General features: G+C 41.8%; 1 protein-coding gene across 6 annotated transcripts in view; it reads right to left on the reverse strand.

The window, feature by feature from the left end:
• Nucleotides 1-20190, reverse strand: part of osbpl1a (oxysterol binding protein-like 1A) — a 204730-nt gene that overhangs the window by 6989 nt on the left and 177551 nt on the right. For 5 of the 6 annotated variants that reach the window (XM_072569693.1, XM_072569696.1, XM_072569695.1 and 2 more), the window contains exons 22-28: nt 18885-18992; nt 18712-18801; nt 15440-15566; nt 13079-13204; nt 11851-11974; nt 9237-9327; nt 6586-6609 (exon numbers count right to left, since the gene is read on the reverse strand). In XM_072569693.1, coding sequence (XP_072425794.1) covers nt 6586-6609; nt 9237-9327; nt 11851-11974; nt 13079-13204; nt 15440-15566; nt 18712-18801; nt 18885-18992 — 690 coding nt within the window. The remainder of the gene's footprint in view (nt 1-6585; nt 6610-9236; nt 9328-11850; nt 11975-13078; nt 13205-15439; nt 15567-18711; nt 18802-18884; nt 18993-20190) is intronic. The other variant, XM_072569698.1, reaches the window with a different exon arrangement.

Below are 20190 nucleotides of genomic sequence, written 5' to 3' on the forward strand. Positions count from 1 at the left end.
TGTCTTTGCCAGCAACACTCATCCCCTGAATGAATGAAAGTAAAATGTCACTCAGCATCATTTGATAGCTGGTCCAATTTGAAAGAAATGTCATGCAGGCTACTCTGGCAATGGGATTCACACTTTCACTCGTTTCTATCAATCAATGTCCCAGATTCCTCTATCATGGTCTCCTGCTAGGTCCTGTTCCACAACATTTCATGTAATCAAAATTCTATACACTTTGGAGCAGTACCTACAGATTGAAACATAGCAAATGTAACCCCACGACTTGAAAAGGAAGGGACAGGCAAAAAACAGAATTACAAACCAGCACATGATAACAGAACATTTGGAAAGTATTATTGGAATTGGACAAAGTCCAATTGGGTTTATGAATGGCAAATCATGCTTAACAAATTTACTAGACTTTTGTGAGGATGGACCAAGGAGTCGAAGATGGAGTTTAATTTGGATAAATGTGAGATGTCGCATTTTAGAAAAGGTAAATCAGGGCAGGACTCGTACACTTAATGGTAAGGTCCTGGGGAAGTGATGCTGAGAAGAGAGACCACGGAGTGCAGGTTTGTAGTTACTTGAAAGTGGAGTTGCATGTGGACAGGATAGTGAAGGTCGTGTTTGCTATGCTTGCCTTTATTGGTCAGTGCATTGAGTATAGGAGTTGGGAGGTCATGTAATGGCTGTACAGGACATTGGTTAGGCCACTGTTGGAATAGTGTGCGCAATTCTGGTTTCCCTGCTATTGAAAGGATGTTGTGAAGTTTGAAAGGGTTCAGAAAAGATTTACAAGGATGTTGCCAGGATTGGAGGGTATGAGGGAGAGGCTGGACAGGTTGGGGCTATTTTCCCTGGAACATCGAGGAGTGACCTTTTGGAGGCTTATAAAATCATGAGGGGCATGGATAGGGTGAATAGCCAAGGTTTTTTCTCCAGGGCTGGGGAGTCCAAAACTACAGGGCATAAGTTCAAGGTGAGCGGGGAAAGATTTAAAAAAAGAGACCTATGGGAAAACTTTTTCACGCAGAGGGTGGCACAGGTATGAATGAGCTGCCAGAGGAAGTGAAGGAGGCTGGTACAATTACAACATTTAAAAAGGCATCCAGATAGATACATGAATAGGAAGGGTTTAAAAGAATATGGGCCAAATGCGACTAGATTAATTTAGGATATCTGGTTGACATGGACAAGTTGGAACGAAGAGTTTGTTTCCACGCTGTACTGCTCTCTATGTAACTAGTAGAATAGATAAGGGAAACCCTGTGAATAGGCTGTCTTTCAGAAGACCTTTGAAGGTCCACGTACGAGGTTAGTGGGAAAAGCTAGCCATATGGGATAAGGGAAAATAAAGGAGGCAGAAGATAAGGATGAGGCATTTGCAACAATCTCCTGATAAGTGCCGAGTGGATGATCTACCTTAACCACTTCCAGAGGTCTCCACCACAGATGTTAGTCTCCATCAAATCAATTCACCCAACACATCATCAATAAGGAATTGGATACTGTAAAGGCAGTGGGACCTGACAACCTTCTGGCAATAGTACAGAAGACACAAATTCTAGAACTTGCTACACTCAAGCCAAGTTGTTCAGGTTTGCTACAACACTGGCATCTACCTGACAATGTGGAATATTGACAGATATGTCCTGCACACAAAAAGCAGGAAAAATCTAAGCCAACCAATTATCATCCCATCAATGGATTCTCAATCATCAAAGTGATGGACAATAGCATCAACACTGCTCTGAAGCAGCACTTGCTTAATAAGGGTATAATCGCAGAAAAAAGGTTTATTCGTTCTAGACAGAGCTGAGGAAGAATCTTTCAGACTGTAGTGAATCAGTGAAATTCTTTACCGCAGAGAGCTGTTGAGACTGGGCTGTTGAGTACATTCATAGCTGAAATACTGATTTTTAATCAGTAAGGGAAAGTAGATAAGGCATTAAAGTGGAATTGAGGACTAACCGGTCAGCCATGATCTCATAGAATGGCAGAACAAGCTGAAGAGGATAAATGACCTACTTTTGCTCCTGTCTTATGGATTTATGGAAGGAACTGTGTCACAGAGTAAAAAAACCCTTGAATTCCCTTCACATCAGATTAGGAACGATGGAGCAATTATAATCTTGGATTGGAGGAGGCAATCCATGGACCTGAGCCACCCTCAGAATATGCTGCAGTCCAGCAGGAGTGCAGGATTCAAGTGTGAAGTGCTTGCATACTACTTTGACCAGAAACAGTGGGCAATTCTATTTGGTTCCTTTCTAGTCATATACAAGATACCTAGATATGACAAGTTAAAAAATATAACTCAGCTAATGATTACAGCGGTGGAAAGGACGATGGAGGAAGACTTGCCATCTGAGGTAGTTTGGGCTGAGGTTAGAAATAGGAAAGGTGAGGTCACCCTGTTAGGAGTTTTCTACAGGCCTCCTAATAGTCCGAGAGACGTAGAGGAAAGTATTGCAAGGATGATTCAGGAGAAGAGTGAAAGTAATAGGGTGATTGTTATGGGGGACTTTAACTTACCAGATATTGACTGGGAAAGCTACAGCTCTAGTTCGTTAGATGGGTCGGTGTTTGCCCAATGTGTGCAGGAGGGTTTCCTGACACAATATGTAGACAGACCAACAAGAGGGGAGGCCATACTGGATTTGGTTCTAGGTAATGAACCAGGCCAGGTGTTAGACTTGGAGGTAGGTGAGCACTTCGGGGACAGTGACCACAACTCGGTGACTTTTACTGTAGTGATGCAGGGGGATAAGTGTGCACTGCAGGGCAACAGTTATAGCTGGGGGCAGGGAAATTATGGTGCGGTGAGGCATGACTTAGGATGCGTGGATTGGAAAAATAGGCTTCAAGGGAAGGACACAAATGATATGTGGAGCTTGTTCAAGGAGCAGCTATTGGGTGTCCTTGATAAGTATGTACCAGTCAGGCAGGGAGGAAAGGGTCTTGTGAGGGAGCCGTGGTTTAATAAGGAATTGGAATCCCTTGTAAAAGGGAAGAGGGCGGCCTATGTAAAGATGAGGCATGAAGGTTCAGTTGGAGTGATTGAGAGTTATAAGGTAGCCAGGAAGGATCTGAAGAAAGAGCTAAGAGCAGCGAGAAGAGGACATGAAAAGTCCTTGGTTGGTAGGATTAGGGAAAACCCCAAGGCTTTCTATAGGTATGTCAGGAATAAAAGGATGACTAGGGTAGGTATCGGTCCAGTCAAGGATAGTAGTGGGAAGTTGTGCTTGGAGGCAGAGGAGATTGGTGAGACACTAAATCAATTCTTTTCGTCAGTATTCACTCAGGAACAGGACGTTGTTGCTGATGCGAATATTGAGTCACAAGTGATTAGAATGGATGGCTTTGAGGTATGTAGGGAAGAGGTCCGGGGAATACTGGAAAGGGTGAAAATAGATAAGTCCTCTGGGCCTGATGGCATTTATCCTAGGATCCTCTGGGAAGCTAGGGAGGAGATAGCAGAGCCATTGGCCTTGATTTTTATGTCGTCGTTGTCTACAGGAATAGTGCCAGAAGACTGGAGGATAGCGAATGTGGTCCCCTTATTCAAGAAGGGGAGTAGGGACAGCCCTAGTAACTATAGGCCAGTGAGTCTCACTTCTGTTGTGGGCAAAGTTTTAGAGAGAATTGTAAGGGATAGGATTTATGAACATCTGGATAGGAATAATGTGATCAAGGATAGTCAGCATGGTTTTGTGAAGGGCAGGTCGTGCCTCACAAACCTTATTGAGTTCTCGGAGAAGGTGACTAAGGAAGTGGACGAGGGTAAAGCAGTAGATGTGGTGTATATGGATTTTAGCAAGGCGTTCGATAAGGTACCCCATGGTAGGCTACTGCAAAAATTACCGAGGTATGGCATTGAGGGTGCATTAGAGGTTTGGATTAGGAACTGGCTGGCTGGAAGGAGACAGAGGGTAGTAGTTGATGGTAAAGGTTCATCTTGGAGCGCAGTTACTAGCGGTGTTCCACAAGGATCTGTTTTGGGACCATTGCTGTTTGTCATTTTTATAAATGCCCTGGAGGAGGGGCTTGAAGGCTGGGTGAGCAAGTTTGCGGATGATACGAAAGTTGGGGGAGTGGTGGACAGCGAAGAAGGATGTGGCAGGTTACAGCGGGATATAGATAAGTTGCAGAGCTGGGCAGAAAGGTGGCAAATGGAGTTCAATGTAGTTAAGTGTGAAGTCATTCACTTTGGTAGGAGTAACAAGAAGATGGATTACTGGGCTAATGGTAGGCTACTTGGTAGTGTGGAAGAGCAGAGGGATCTTGGTGTCCATGTACACAGATCTCTGAAAGTTGCCACCCAGGTAAATAGTGCTGTGAAGAAGGCATATGGCGTACTGGGCATTATTGGTAGAGGAATTGAGTTCCAGAGTCCTGAGGTCATGTTGCAGTTGTATAAGACTCCGGTGCGGCCTTATCTGGAGTATTGTGTGCAGTTTTGGTCGTCATACTATAGGAAGGATGTGGAGGCATTGGAATGGGTGCAGAGGAGGTTTACCAGGATGTTGCCTGGCATGGTAGGAAGATCGTATGAGGAGAGGCTGAGGCACTTGGGGCTGTTCTCATTGGAGAAAAGAAGGTTTAGGGGCGATTTGATAGAGGTGTACAAGATGATTAGGGGTTTAGATAGGGTTGACAGTGAGAACCTTTTTCCGCGTATGGAGTCAGCTGTTACTAGGGACACAGCTTTAAATTGAGGGGAGGTTGGTATAGGACAGATGTTAGGGGTAGATTCTTTACTCAGCGGGTTGTGAGTTCATGGAATGCCCTGCCAGTATCAGTGGTGGACTCTCCCTCTTTATAGTCATTCAAGCGGGCATTGGATAAGCATATGGAGGTTATTGGGCTAGTGTAGGTTAGGTAGGCTTCGGTCGGCGCAACATCGAGGGCCGAAGGGCCTGTACTGCGCTGTATTTTTCTATGTTCTATGTTCTATAATGATTGGGAGTTGCTAGTAGCACAATCATCAGTAGAGTTATTGAAGCTAACATTAAACTTGACATTAGGTAACATCTTGTCAATAACTTTCATCCCAACGTATACTTTTGGGTTCCACCACAAATCACTTGGTTTCAAACTTCATCATTGCTTCAATGTGGCCACAGACATACGAATACTGCTATTGATCACATCAAGACTGTTTTTGACTGAGAAAGGCACCAAGGAGCCCTCCAGAATGGAGGCCAATTGAGGTCAAGGAGAAACCACCCCAATATTTGGAATTACATGAGCAATAGTTCTCAATTTTCAAAACTAATCACCATAACGCCAAATCACTGCTGTACTTGCTTAAACCAAACAAATAGCACAATTGATCAAGTCTGCCACCATGGGGCAGCACAGTGGCTCAGTGCTTAGCATTGTAGGCTCAGAGTGCCAGGGACCCAGGTTTGATTCCCACATCAGGCGACTGTGTGGAGTCTGCACATTCTCCCAGTGTCTGTGTGGGTTTCCTCTTGATGGTCCAGTTTCTTCCCGCAATTCAAAGATGTGCAGGTCAGGTGAATTGGCCATGCTAAATTGCCCATAGTGTTAGGTGGGGAAATGGGTCTGGATAGGTTCCTTTTTGGAGGGTCCATGTGGACTTGTTGGGCTGAAGGGCCTGTTTCCATACTGTAGGGAATCTAATCTAAATTATCTTTCTCATGGTCACAGACACTTAGTTAGACAAACCAGGCAGAGTTGAGGCAAAAGTACAGATGCATTTAAAATAAGGCTGGAGGAATTAATAAGGAAGAAAGGAAGAGAAAGTGATGCTGATGAGATGGGGATTAGAGGACATCTCTTGTTAAGCATAATCTGCTGGCTGAGTGGCCTGTATTGGTGTTGTAAACAATCTGTAAACAAGATGGCCATGTAAATATGATCAGCACCTACAAAAACTACAAAGCAGGTTTAAGGCATTATATATTTTTTTAAAACGAAGAAACTAACAAATTGGCAGTGAAGCAAGAGTCTTACCAAGACACTAACATCTTGTTTATCACAATAATAGCCAATCACAAACCAAGATTGGGTAAACCTATCGATATTTGAAATGCACTCAATATTAGATTAGATTAGATTCTCTGCAGTGTGGAAACAGGCCCTTCGGCCCAACAAGTCCACACCAACCCTCCGAAGAGTAACCCACCCAGACCCATTTCCTTCTAACTAATGCACCTAACACTATGGGCAATTTACTGTGGATAACCATACAGACAGAGGGAGAATGTGCAAACGCTACATAGACAGTTGCCCGAGACTGGAATCGAACCTGTTACCCAGGTGCTGTGAGATAGCAGTGCTAACCACTGAGCAACCGTGCTGCCCTTCAGATACCCCACTTTAAGTTTTGACATTTCTGCTGTAATGCTGACTGTTCTGTGATCTGAGTAAAATAGAAATTATCAGTGAATTTCTCTTAGTCTGTATCTGCCTGGTCAGAGTCAGTCAGTTTTAAATAGGAGTGCCCTCTTATCAATTTTGGTCTATGGTTAAGAGTTCATTTCAGTGGAAAAAAATGTTATGCAAAGAAATTAAAATTTTAAAATAATGATAGAAAACCAACAATAAAATACAAATAAGCCAAACCTGGGACCCTCTGCCAATTGGTTCCTTTAGAGAAACAGTAGAAATAAGTATAGATTATTACATAATATGGGATCAGTATTTAATTCTGTCAGAAAGACATTCATTACATGTGCAAATTTTCAAAGTGGGGCAAGCAGAAATCCTGTACTTACAACACTAACCTGCATGCATAAATCAAGTCTTCAAGATAATTGAAAACAGTGACGTGCTCAGAACTGAACCAACTGATTAGACATTACAGTTTTAAATTCTTGACAGAAGTGCCACTGCAAAATTATTATTCTGTTCAGCAATCAGCACTGACAATACATCATGGTCAAAATATTGTGCTCAAAAGCCAGACCACCTTCAAACCACACCCACAGGGTGTGTTAAACAGTATTGAAAGTTTCTGATTGTTTACAGGCCTTCGATTAGACTCCTGCATGCAATTCATTTTAAAAAAATATTCGAGAAACTAGTAAATGGGTCTTCAAATCTGGTACTCTCAGATGATAAACTGGACACTAATTCAATTTTTTTTGCTATGTACTGTACACATTTTTAGCTGTTTTCCTTAACATTTTCTTAATTAATTCTTTCATGAGATGTACAGTTACTGGCCCATCCTAACTACCTTTGAACTGAGTGGTATGTTTGACCATTTCTGGGGTTGGTTAACAGTCAACTGTATTACTGTATGTCTGGAAGAAAGTGAGGACTGCAGATGCTGGAGAGTCAGAGTTGAAGAATGTGGCGTTGGAAAAGCACAGCAAGTCAGGCAGCATCCGAGAAGCAGGAGAATCGACGTATTGGAAATAAGCCTTTCATCAGGAATTGGGGAAGAGGCTAAGAGATAAATAGGAGTGGGGTTTGGGGCTGGGGGTGGTGAAAAGTAGTTGGAAAGGTGAGAGGTGGATGAGGTGCAGGGGGTAATGGTGATAGGTCAGATCAGAGGGTGGAGAGGAGAGGTAGGAAGGAAGATGGACAGGTGGGACAAAGGGTGGTGCCAAGTTGGAGGGTTGGATCTGGGATCAGGTTGGGGGGTGGGGGGGGGGGGGGGGGGGGGGGTGGTGAGACTTGCATGCCCTTGGCAGAGTGGGAGGGGAAGATAAAGTGGTCGGCCACAAGGCAGTAGGGTTGTTTGGTGCACGTACCAGAGATGTTCTCTGAAACATTCCATGAATTTGCGTCCTGTCTCCCCAATGTAGAGGAGACCACATTGAGAGCAACAGACACAGTAGATGAGGTGTTTGGATGTGCATGGTCTGGAGTAATGTATAGGCCAGATCAGATAAGGATGTCAGTTCTCCTTCCTAAAAGGCATTAATGAACCAGATTTGTTCTTATAGGAATTTGTGATTTATTACACTAGGCTAGCTTTTTTCATCCAGATTTTTACTGAATGCAAATTTCACTAACTGTCATGGCGGGATTTGAACCCGTGCCTCCAGAACATTAACCAGAGCCTCTAGATTATCAGCACATTGACATTATCGTTATACTATCACCTCCCTGTGATGACATGCTATTACTCTTAGACCTAGAAAATGTTATCTTTAATAACCAAGGGTGTTGGAGTAGAAGGGCAACTGTAAGATAAGCCATAAGATATGTCAGCAGAATTAGGCCATGAGGCGCGTTAAGTCTGTTCTGCCATTCTGATGTGGCTCTTGGAATTAAATGGAGCTTTGGCAGAAGTACTGTGAATAGTTTCCATCTCCATACCCCTTTAGAATAGCTTCCTTTAGAAATGCTGCAATATAGGTTCACAGGATTGGCTGAGCCGCCCCAGGCACAGAGATTGAATAGAAAAGGCTCCATATTTTCTGAAGAATGTGAGGATTAAATTCTTAGATGGTTTGACAGGGTAGATATTGAGTAACATCCCCTTTAGCTGCTCGGCTGTGTACATTATGCCAGCATTGACTTCAGGTTTTGGAGGTCACAACCATGCTTGAATGTTGGACTTTGGAGGAGATCATGCAGAGAAAAGGAAATTACAGAGTCTAGAACTAGGAGCCATATTCCCAGGATAAGGGATCGGTGGTGACGCATAGTGGTAATGTCAATATGCTAATAATCCAGAGGCTCTGGTTAATACCTTGGGGGCATGGATTCAAATCTCACCAAGCCAAATGGTGAAATCTGAATTCAAAAATTCATGGAAATAAAAAAAAAATCTGGAATTAAAAACTAGCCTAATGACAACCATGTAATTATTGTAGATCATTAAAAAACCCAGTGGTTCCCAAATGTCTTTTAAGGATGAAAATTTGCCATCCTTACGTGGTCTGGCCCATGTTTACACCAGATCCACAGCAATGTAGGTAACTCTTCACTGCCTTCTGGGTAACCAGGGGTGGGCAAGCCTAGCCAGTAACCCACAGCCCGTAAATGAAGAAAAAACAAATTTACAGGGAGAACTAATCTAATTCAGGCTGTCAATGCTATTGGGAACTCAAACAAAAACTTAAACATATAGTTTGATTGATTATTCAGTATCATTAACTCTACTCTGAAAGGGTAAGCTGGATTTGAATTTATACAGAAGTCATTTTAATTTTTCAATTTACTTTTTGTACAGGAGCAGCAGTAAATGGAGAAAATAGCTTAACTTGTCTCTTCATTATATCTAAAACCATACATAACTGAGAAGATTCAATACTAACTTGTTTTTCCAGTCGTTGTCTGTTTTGGCTCGTTGCTTGCGAGCAGCTCGTTGTTTTTCTTCCAATCTCTTCTTTTCTTCACTGGCTAAGTCTATAAAAGGTCAAACAAGCGTGTTCATCTGTAGTTCCACAGTAGCTAAACCAGCAACTACATTGCTGTAATGGACCTAGTAGTAATGTGTGTTCAGCTTTAGCAGTCAGCCCTTAAATTTATCTTGCATTTGTATCATGAGCAGGATTGACAAATAGAAATTCAGAATAGTTTTCTTCTTTAAAATTCCCAAATGGTCAAATATATATCTTGCAGATAATCCATGCAGACAACTATAATAACTTAGATTTATATAGCATCTTGCGTGTAATAAGACATGTTAACATGCTTCATATAGGCAGCATAAAACAAGATATGACTACCATGCACAAGATGTTGGGTAAAAGAATTGGGTTTTAATGAGAGCCTGAAAGGAGGAGAGAGGGATTGAAAGAGGAAATTGCAAATCTCAGGACCCAAGCAGTGATTAAAAGCATGTTCGAGAGCCAGAATCAGAATAACACAGACATCTCAGAAGTGGAGAGATGAAGATTACAGAATTAGGGAAGAATAACACCACAGTGTCACAGTGTCTGAAAACAAGGATGAGTGTTTTGAAATCGAGGTGCTGTTTAACCAGGCTGTTTAACATGCAAGCGATAAGAAGTGAACAGCATTTGGTGCAGTTTAGAGTACAGACAGTGGAATTTTAGATAACCAAAGTTACAGAAGGTAGAACATAGAAGGCTGGACAGGCTTACATCTGAATTATCAAGTCTGGAAGCAACAAAGCCATGAGTAAGGGTTTTTGTTCCAGAAGATTTCAGGTGGAGCATAAAGAGTGGCAATGTTATGGAGGTGGAAACAAGCAATCTTGAGGAATGCGTTGATAGGTGTTTGAGAAGTTCTGGATCAAACAGGACAGCAAAGTTGTGATAGACTGAGGCAGCCTCATGCAATTACTAGGAGGGACAGAATCAATGGCTAGGCAGCAGTATGTGTGATGGGGATCAGTATATGTGATGGGGACTTCAATATTCCCAACATTTATGTAGAATAAATTACTACTCAATCAGTTATGAATTTTGGACATGCAGTTTGATATTTTAGAACAATGGATGAGTTTAGAGAGGCATGGTGGCAAGGTATCATTGTTCCCTCACCAATTATATCCACAGCATGATACTCCATTCTACCCACCCTCAGATGCAGGTATTACACTATTATTATTTAATCTTGCACTTCAAAAAACCCATCCAAAAACAATCAGCAGTATTAAGGAAGGAATTCCATTAATCTACTCTATTATTTTCATAACACTTTTTTTTGGCATAATAAAATCCAGAATTGAGTTGTTAATTGTATGTTGATATACCTCTGCTTATACAGAATAGCCAACTTTAGACCAGAAAGTACCAAAAGATGCTATCCCATGTAGCCACATGGATTCACAAACTTTTAAGCACATCAAGTACTCAAGTCATTTAATATCTGATATACAGGGAGGAATATAATAGAAGCCACTGGAGTGGGCAAAATGGGAAGGAGGATAGGGTACTTGTGTACAATTCCTGATGTCAGGAGAACTGCCCTCAATTATCTAATATTAAATTTGTTATACAATTTTAAGTAATTTAAGTTCATTTTATTAGCTATACTGTATCATAGAAACATAGAAAATAGGGACAGGAGTAGGCCATTCAGTTCTTTAAGCCTGCTGTGACATTCAGTATGATCGTGGCCTGATTCCCAACTCAATGTTCTGTTCTAGCTTTCGTCCCATACTCTTTGACCCCTTTAGCCCAAACAGCAATATCTAACTCCTTGAAAACATTCAATATTTTAGACTTAACCACTGCCTGTGGCAGAAAGTTCCACAGGCTTACCACTCTCTGGATAAGAAATTTCTTCTCATCTCACTCCTAAATGGCTTACCTGTTTTAGATTAGATTAGATTACTTACAGTGTGGAAACAGGCCCTTCGGTTTCTTAGACTATGGCCCTGGTCATGGTCTCCAGGGTCAGTGGGATCATCCTTTCTGCATTTACCCTGTCTTTTTGTTAGATGTTCATAGGCATCTGGAATTCCCACCTCATTGTACTAAACTCAGGTGAATATAGTCCTAATTCATCCAGGTTCTGATGAATGGGATGGTAAGACTGATCCATTAATCAGAGTGGTGCTGGAAAAGCACAGCAGGTCAGGCAGCATCCGAGGAGCAGGAAAATCGATGTTTCAGGCAAAAGCCCTTAATCAGGAAGCCCTTCATTCCTGATGAAGGGCTTTTGCCCGAAACATCAATTTTTCTGCTCCTCGGATGCTGCCTGACCTGCTGTGCTTTTCTAGCACCACTCTGATTTCCAGCATCTGCAGTCCTCACTTTTGCCTAGCCATCCCATTAATCAGTCTAGTAAATCTTTGTTGTACTCCCTCAACAGCCAGAGCATCTTTCCTCAGATAAGAGACCAAAGGTTTTACTGACACACTCCCTAATGTTAAGAAATAGATAATGAGACTCCAAGTAAAAGAAAATCCTCCATGTTTCTGCCTAGAACTATTTCTAACTTAACAGTTGATCATACCTATATCACCATTTTCCATTGCTTTAATGTCAGGTCTGAATCGACAATCAGTGGGTGCGATAACGCTCTCCATTTCTTTATCCAGCTCATTCAGTGACATGGCAAAGTTGGTGAAATTGTACATCTGAAAAATATTCCAAAAACATTCTACAAAAATGATTTAGCTCAAGTCCAATGCCACAGAAATGAAAACTACTGACACTTAACATGGGCTCTATGAGAAAGGCTTTGATCTCTGTGCCATCTTTCACAACCTCAGGGCACACCGAAGAACTTTACAGCCAAAGAAGCACTTTAGAACAGTCACTGTTGTGATGGCAGGCATCTCAAATCTTGTATGCTGCAAGATGCCACAAGCATGTGATAACCAGATTTGTTTGTAATGCTGACCAAGGGATAAGTACAGGCTTGTACACCAGTCTTCATCAAAGTAGTAAATGAGAGTTTTTTTTGAGGGAAAAACACGATCCTCTGTTTAACATCTCATCCTAATGACTGGACTTCTAACAGCACATCAGTCGCTCAGCACTGTATTGGCACATCAGTCCACGCTTTGGGCTCATGTCGAGGAAGAAGTTCATAATGAACTCTATTCATGGATCAAGGTGGCTGAAGGGATAGACACTAACCATAGTTAAGGGGAGACCTGGGTGCAGCAATGCATAAAACACATGGAGACTTTAGGAGGAATGTAAGAATTTGAGAACAGACGGATTTTAATTGAAATGCAGCATTTAATGTGACTTTGAAATACTTAAGACGGCAGTACCATTTATTGTCATAATACTTCAAATAAATTGTAATCTTTTTTCATTATTCTTTCACGGAATGTGGATGTCACAGGCAAGGCCAGCATTTGTTGCCCATCCCTAACTGTCCTTGAACTGAATGACTTACTTGGCCATTTCAGAGGGAAGTTATGAGTCAATAAAATTGTTGGGGGTAACATAGTAATACCTACACAAAAGCCAAACCATGTAAGGAAGGCAGATGTCCTTCCTTAAAAGGCAATAGAGAAGGAGATTGATTTTATAAAAAGTGACAGTTTTATGGTTGCAATCATTGCTTTCAATTGCAGATATTTAAAATTTCACCATGCTGTGTTTGGATTTGGACTATATCCCCATAGCAAGAGCCTAAACCTCTGCATGTTTGGTCCAGCTGTATTACCAGTAATTTTAGAGACTCCCTGTTCCAATCCTAATCAAACAGGAATTTGGAGACAAACCTGTTGTGAGTTTGGTGGTCTAGGTGTTATCTTCCAAAGCAGGCGACTCCCTGGTATAACTTGTACACTTTCAGAATTGTCAGGCAGTGGCATTTCATCTGGCTCTGATTTCTCTGAAGCGACTGGCTAGGATAAGTGCACCATAAAAGATTCATGTTATTATATAACCAATAAAACCAGGTTACTTTCAACAAATATGAATACAGTACTGCAAAGTCTTTGAAAATACCACTTCCAATAAATAGTTACAGATGGGCAAATGAACGAAGAAGAAGAAATGGATACTGACCACTTTTAGACATTACTAAGAAAACCTATAGCCTTCTTACTGCACTTAGCATCACTCCAATCTGAATAATTGTGATTATCTGCGGGAGATTAGATAGGAGACTCAAGCAATAAGGTTTACTTAAGGGTTATTGAGGGTTGGTTAGCTCAGTCGGCTGGATGGCTGATTTGCAATGCAGTGTGAAACCAACAGAATGGGTTCAATTCCCACATCAGCTGAGGTTACCATGAAGGACTCTCTCGATCTCTTCCCTTTCCTGAGGCATGGTGACCCTCAGGTAAAACCATCACCATTGGTTTCTAAAGAAGGTAGCCCCATGGTTTGGTAGGACTATGTTGAACTGACTTTTACTGAAGGATTTCAGTGCATCAAAATGGTTGAAGACTTAACATGGGGCTTCACGACACTGAGCTCAGCATCAAATGGGGATCTCAAGGCTAAACTTGGTCAAATATGTTTTGACATCTTCCTGAAGGCTGCTTCCAGACTGTCTGAGGGGTGTAGATAATTCAGTCCCAATCTGACGGTTGGTAGCTCTGGAGCCTTGGATAACCATTAGGAGAGATGGATACAGCAGAGGAAAGTCAGGTATCAAAAGGCACCTCAACACAGAGGTTCGCTTGAAGACAGAAGTAGAAAATTGAATTATGCAGGAACAAGTTGGCAGATCCTTAGGTGTTCCACTGGACTCTCAGGAATAGTCTTTCCTATCCAGTGACACAACTTAGGGTCATGGAGCCTTCATAAGTTCCAAAAGTAGGAGCAGTAATAGGATAGCTAGGGCCTCAAATCTACTCCACTATTTCCACTATTCCATGAATAAGGCCATGGTTAACCTGGTAATACCCAACTCCACTTTCTTGCTAATCCCCCATACTTCTGGGCATCTCGTCTATGACAAATCTGTAAAACCAAGTCTTGAATATATTCAACTACTCAGCCGTCACTGCTTTTGAGGTAGGAGGATTTCACAGACTAACAATTCTCCAAGGACATTTTTTCCTCATCTCAGTCTCAAACGGGAGACTGATTATTTTGAAAGTGTCCTCTAGTTCAACTAATCTGAGAGGCTCCCTCAGGATCTTATATGGTTCAGTAAGTTCACCTCTCATTCCTTTGAGGTCCAACGACTATCTATTGAGCCTGCTCAATCTTCCCCCATTAAATGATCCCCATTCCATAGAGGAACCAAGTGAAACTTCCTCCAATATAAGTAGGTGTCTCCTTAAATCAGGAGACTAAAACTGTATACAAAACTCCAACTGCATTCACACCATTGCATAGCACAGTTTATTACAAGAAATCCCTGCATTTATATTCCATCCCCTTTGCAAGAAAGACCTACATCCCATTTGCCTTCTCATTTACAATAGTCCCCAACCCCAGGGAGACTGCCTACATCAGACCAGATGCCTCCTAAATTAACTGGGGGGCTACTCTGCCACAGACAAAATTCTAGTAGGTCTGGAAAATTCCTGTAAACATGGCCTTTAAATTATCTAAATGACAGCTCACCTCGATTCAGAAGGAAGTCCTTCTGTATCCCAACCATATCCTCGTCCATTACAAGAGACGTTCTCCAAGTCATTGCCCTGATGAAATACTTTATTATTCCCCTTCCTCCTCAAATACTACCCCCACTTCGGTGAGGCCAGGAAATGTTACAAAATTATAAGGAAGGTGAAGCAAATGGAGCGAGTCAGATGTTTGGGAAGGAAATCAATAGCAAGAGCCTGAGAGGCTGAAGATACAAACCCTAACAATGGGATGAAGGGAGGGGTGAAGATACAAAAACAACATGGGAGGTTTGATAGTGTGGAGTTCTGCAGAGCTGGAAGAGGTTCGAGATGGTGAGGGATAAGGCTCTAGAGGTATACACAGAGAATGATTAGAATTCTTCTGTTTCTTGGGAAACTGGTACCCAGTCAAGAACAAGCCAAAATGAATCCAGTTCAATACAAATCCTTGCTGGAGCTACTGGTTGTTATTACACAGGGTAAAGAATAACATCAATCAGCCAAACTTCTGGAATAGTTCATTTTAAAATTAATTCAGAACGATCCCATACTTACTGTTTTGCTCAGCTTCCTTTCCTCTGAGTTTTTCTTGTCATTTTTTTTGTAGGCATCAAATGTACTGGGGTCAACTGCCCACAGACACTCTGTCCATTTTCCATAAACAGCACAGAGCTTCTTCTTACTGTGACAGATCACAGAAAGGATGCAGCGTAATCAAGAATGAAAGATTATTAATTCATCAGTGTTGTGAGATTCCATTACATTATCTGAACAATGGAACAGCTCCTTTGGCATGAGAATTGAAACATGCAAACTTGCCAACTGACAAAGGTTGGCTAGCCATCAGTCCTGTCCTGACCAGGAACAGTTTATCTTAACCCCCTACTCCGCTGCCATCCAACCCTATCACTTAGCAATCCCAACTACCATTCTATCCTCTGTCTCTACTTGACCATCCCAAATCCCACCAAACCATTCCACAAGTATCACCATCCAGCTGGATTACTGTTAACAGTTGTGGGTCCTTTATTGAAGCTATGCTGGCATTAGAGGCAGTGCAGAGGAAGTTCACTAGTCTGATACCAGGTATGGAAGGACTGTCTTATGAGGACAGGTTGAGTAGATTGGACTTGTACTTGTCAGAATGTAGAAGAATGAGAGGTTACCTTATTGAAACATAAGAAAGGTTCTTAAAGGAATTAAAAGGGTTGAAGAAAGATTGTTTCCCTTGTAAGATAGTCTAGGTCCAGACAGCATCATTTCAGAGCAAGGGCTACAAAATTTAAGGCAGAGATGAGGAGAAACTTCTCTCAGAAGTTTATGAATCAATGGAATTCTTTGCCATAGTGGGCTATCAATGCTGGCTCGTTACATTCAAGGCTGAGAGAGACAGATTTTTATTTGGTAAGGGAATCGAGGGTTAAATAGGCAGCAAAGTGGAGTTGAGGATTATCAGACCAGCCAAGATCTCATAGAATGGCAGAGCGTTGCTCTTATGTCATTACTCCATTTGATTTGATCATCCTCTCACTCCAAACAGAAAAAAGTACTTTCTGAAGAAATGCTGTCCAAACCTTGCAAGCAATTGGTGCATTACCAGCAATACATTCATTTGAGGATTATGTTATGAATACTCTGATTTTATATGATGTTCATCTCTGCTGATGGAATAAAAGCATGAGCTTGTTCAGCCAACATTTTCTTTCAGTTGAACAGTACTAAAGCTGCATCGCAGTCCTGAAATTTGCCTTGAATAAGCCCACACACTTTCAAATCCGTTCACAGTATGTGAATATCACTGGCTGGACAAGCATTTATTGCCCATCCCTAATTGCCCTTGAGATGGTGATGCTGAGCTGCCTTCTTGAATTCCTGAAGTCCATGTAGTTAAGGGACACCAACAGTGCTGCTAAAGTTGAAGTTCCAGGATTTTGACCAAGTGACAATGAAGGAACGATGACAGAATTCCAAAATCAAGATGTCATGTGGTTTGGGGAGGGGAACTTACATGCTCCTATATATTTGCTGCTCTTTTCCTTCTAGGTAGTAGAGATCACAGGTTTGCAAGGAACTTTGGTGAGTCACTGCAATGCATCTGTAGATGATACACACTGCAGCTACTCAGCATCGATGGGGGGTGGGGGTGGGGTGGAAAGGTGTGGATGTTTGTAAATGTGTGGCCAGTCAGGCAGGCGGCTTTGTCCTGGATGGTGTCAAGTGTGTTTGGGGCTGCACCCATCCAGACCAGTGGGGAGTTTTCCATCACCCTCCTTGTCCCAAGACTTGTGCCTTGTAGATGTTGCACAGTATGATTAGGGTAATCTAACCTAATGGGGGAGGTGTGAGGGGAACAGATAAATGAAAATGGAAGTGAAACCACATTGTGATGGGAATCAGAAGTACATCAAATAATGGAGGACAGTCTCATTCATTTGATCAGATTTACATAGAAACTTCTGGTATTTTATATCAGGAGTGTGAAAAAGATTTATAGTGGAGTTGTTCTTTTCCCAGGATGGTCCAGGAATAGGAAGAGTTCTTCACTGAGAAGAGAGAGTCCTTATAATCCTTGCTCATGGTTTTGTGAAATAGGCATTGAAATCCAAATCAGACTGACTTCAAGATACAAATAAGAAAACTGTACTTGGGATGTATCATACCTGTCGTGAGATACCTGTATGATACTATCCTGGTACAATTTGGTGGTTCTGACAGGTTTCCCCGAGTATCTTGTCTGAATCCTAAGTCAGAACAACAATTGATGTACTCAGTGTAATGACAGTGACCTCATGCTTCTGAAGGCAACTGTGTGCTGTTTTGACCACCTTACCTACAAAATGACATTTCCTCAGATGGAGAGCAACAAAATAACTAACACAGTGAGAAAAGAGTAAATCGACTGGGCTGGACCTATATTCTGCAGAGGGCGAAACTGGGTCCTGCAGATGCTGGAGATTAGAGTCAAGATTAGAGTAGTGCTGGAAAAGCACAGCAGGTCAGGCAGCATCCGAGGATCAGGAAAATCGACGTTTCAGGCAAAAGCCCTTCAACAGGAATGAGATTGGGAGCTTTGGGGGTGGAGAGATAAACAGAAGGGGGAGGGGCTGGGGGAAGGTAGCTGAGTGTGCAATAAGTGGATGGAGGTGGGGGTAAAGGTGATAGGTTGAAGAGGAGGTTGGAGCAGATAGGTGGGAAGGAAGATTGACAGGTGGGACAAGTCAAGTCAAGAGGACGGTACATGAATACGAAAAGCTCAGAAGGACATGGTCCAAACGCAGACAAGCGGGACTAGTTTAGTTTTGGGAAACTAGGTCAGCATGGACTAGTTGGACTGAAGAGTCTGTTTCCATGCATTATGAATCTATGACTCCTCTCATCCTACTGTACACGTGTTAGTACTGGTGTGATTGACTTAGCTTGGCACAATAACCTTATTTGTTACAAGTGCAGCTAAAGTAATGATAAAAGTTAGATGTATAAATAAACATCCAGCTACCTTATTTTTAAGGTTATTTGAAATCAGCAGCATTACTGGAATAAAATCACAAAAGGAAGTCACATAACCCTTCAAGTCTGTTTGTCAGTCAATGTGATCATGGTTGATCTGCAATGTAACTACATACATCTATCTTTTCTTTGTATTCCCAAATACCTTTCTAAGGCGTGATGCAAAACTGCTATGTGACTAGCAGAATTTGTCGAGCTGAAGCTAGACAGCAGGTTTAGCATTGCTGCAATGTTTCAGATGACGTGGCATCAACGTCAATCACAGCATTAAGGGCAAAGGATTATCTTTAAATACAACCGCCTGAACAGATTAAGCTTACCTTTTGTCTTGAATGTAACCTTCAACTTTGTGCAACTCTTTACCAAAAAGGCCACATGGCTTGAAATTCAGAATGCATTTTTCCCCAGTTCTATGGAAAAATCATGTTCATAATTACATCTTAAAATTGCACTAATTTTGAAAATCTGAAGGATGTCATTCATTCACTCTTACTTGTGATTAATTATTTCAACATTTCCATATTGTTCAATCCAAAGCTGACCAACGATAATGTTATGGACACAGCAAGTCGGATTTGTCCAAGTGTAAGCTTCATTGTGCCTGTGAGAAAAAGTAAAACATTAATCTCAAATGCTGTCACATGGAGCAGGGTCATCAGGATCTGAAAGAGAAAGTCATGTCCTTCTTTAAATTACCTGTTAATTCTACAATTTCTGGTCTTTCATTTTGTGTGCCAGCTTATTTCTTTGCAAAAGAAAAGAAACTGTCCACATGCTCATGGAGATAAGAAAGGTTACGACTAAGAATCGGAACATTTTTGTAGTCTGAATCAGTACTGCCGGGATCATAGCTTAACCAAATACAGAATTAAAAACTTCTTGCTACTCTTAATGAGCTGCATGCTACAGAACAGATCTGTCCAAAATGTATCACATTCCTGTTGAATCTGGGCTTTTTGAGTTTATTACCTGCAATTTTGCACCACAGACTAGAAATGGGTGCAAGCCAACCTGAATTTATTTCAGCCAGCCTTTCAGGCATCAGGCAGGTCCCCTGCCAATTAAAGCGTTTTGAATTAACACTTGAATGTGTGCGATCAATATAAAATTTGGCACTTTATAGGTCCTTCATAACGCTGTTAAAAATGGAACAAATGCACAAATGATCTTCTATTTGGCAATCTAAGGAAGCATGTAGCTTTAGCCAAAATAAAAATCACTGACAGCTGATGGATTGATGTTCTGTAGGCAAAGGCTACTTTTGTTGATATCATTGCATGAGTGCTATGCACCACTTTAAATGGTATGTATGAAGGGGTGTGGCAGTGGTAGATGGGAATGTTGGGATCCGGGAGGTGCACCAGAGGCGAGGTGGGATGGAAGACAGCTGGAGGGGAGTGCAGTAAGGAGATAGAGGGGAAGAATGCCTTGGTTCCTTCTTGTACCACCCTACTCCCCAACTTCTGGGCCCTCGTCCCTTCTCAGTCCAGGGGTCCCACATCTGGCATCCTAACCCTAACCCACTGAAGCCCAATTCCACGTGATGGCATCAGTGCTTAGAACCATGCATTCCCTGATGAACAAGTTTGCGTAATTGCTTGCAGTTGTTGGTGTCAGCAAACACTGCCAATCTATAAATGTTTTGTGTCTGCGTAATTAATATATGTTCCCCTTGGCTTATGCTAAGGATACAAGCTTATCTGTCACACATTTAACAAAGACCAACCTGATTTTGAAGTTAAACAGCTATAAAGATTTGATTCCAAGACTGAGGTGAGAACAAACAACTCTTTGGTTTC

Source organism: Chiloscyllium punctatum, chromosome 5 (assembly GCF_047496795.1).
Source record: "Chiloscyllium punctatum isolate Juve2018m chromosome 5, sChiPun1.3, whole genome shotgun sequence".
In the NCBI taxonomy this organism is placed as follows: domain Eukaryota; kingdom Metazoa; phylum Chordata; class Chondrichthyes; order Orectolobiformes; family Hemiscylliidae; genus Chiloscyllium; species Chiloscyllium punctatum.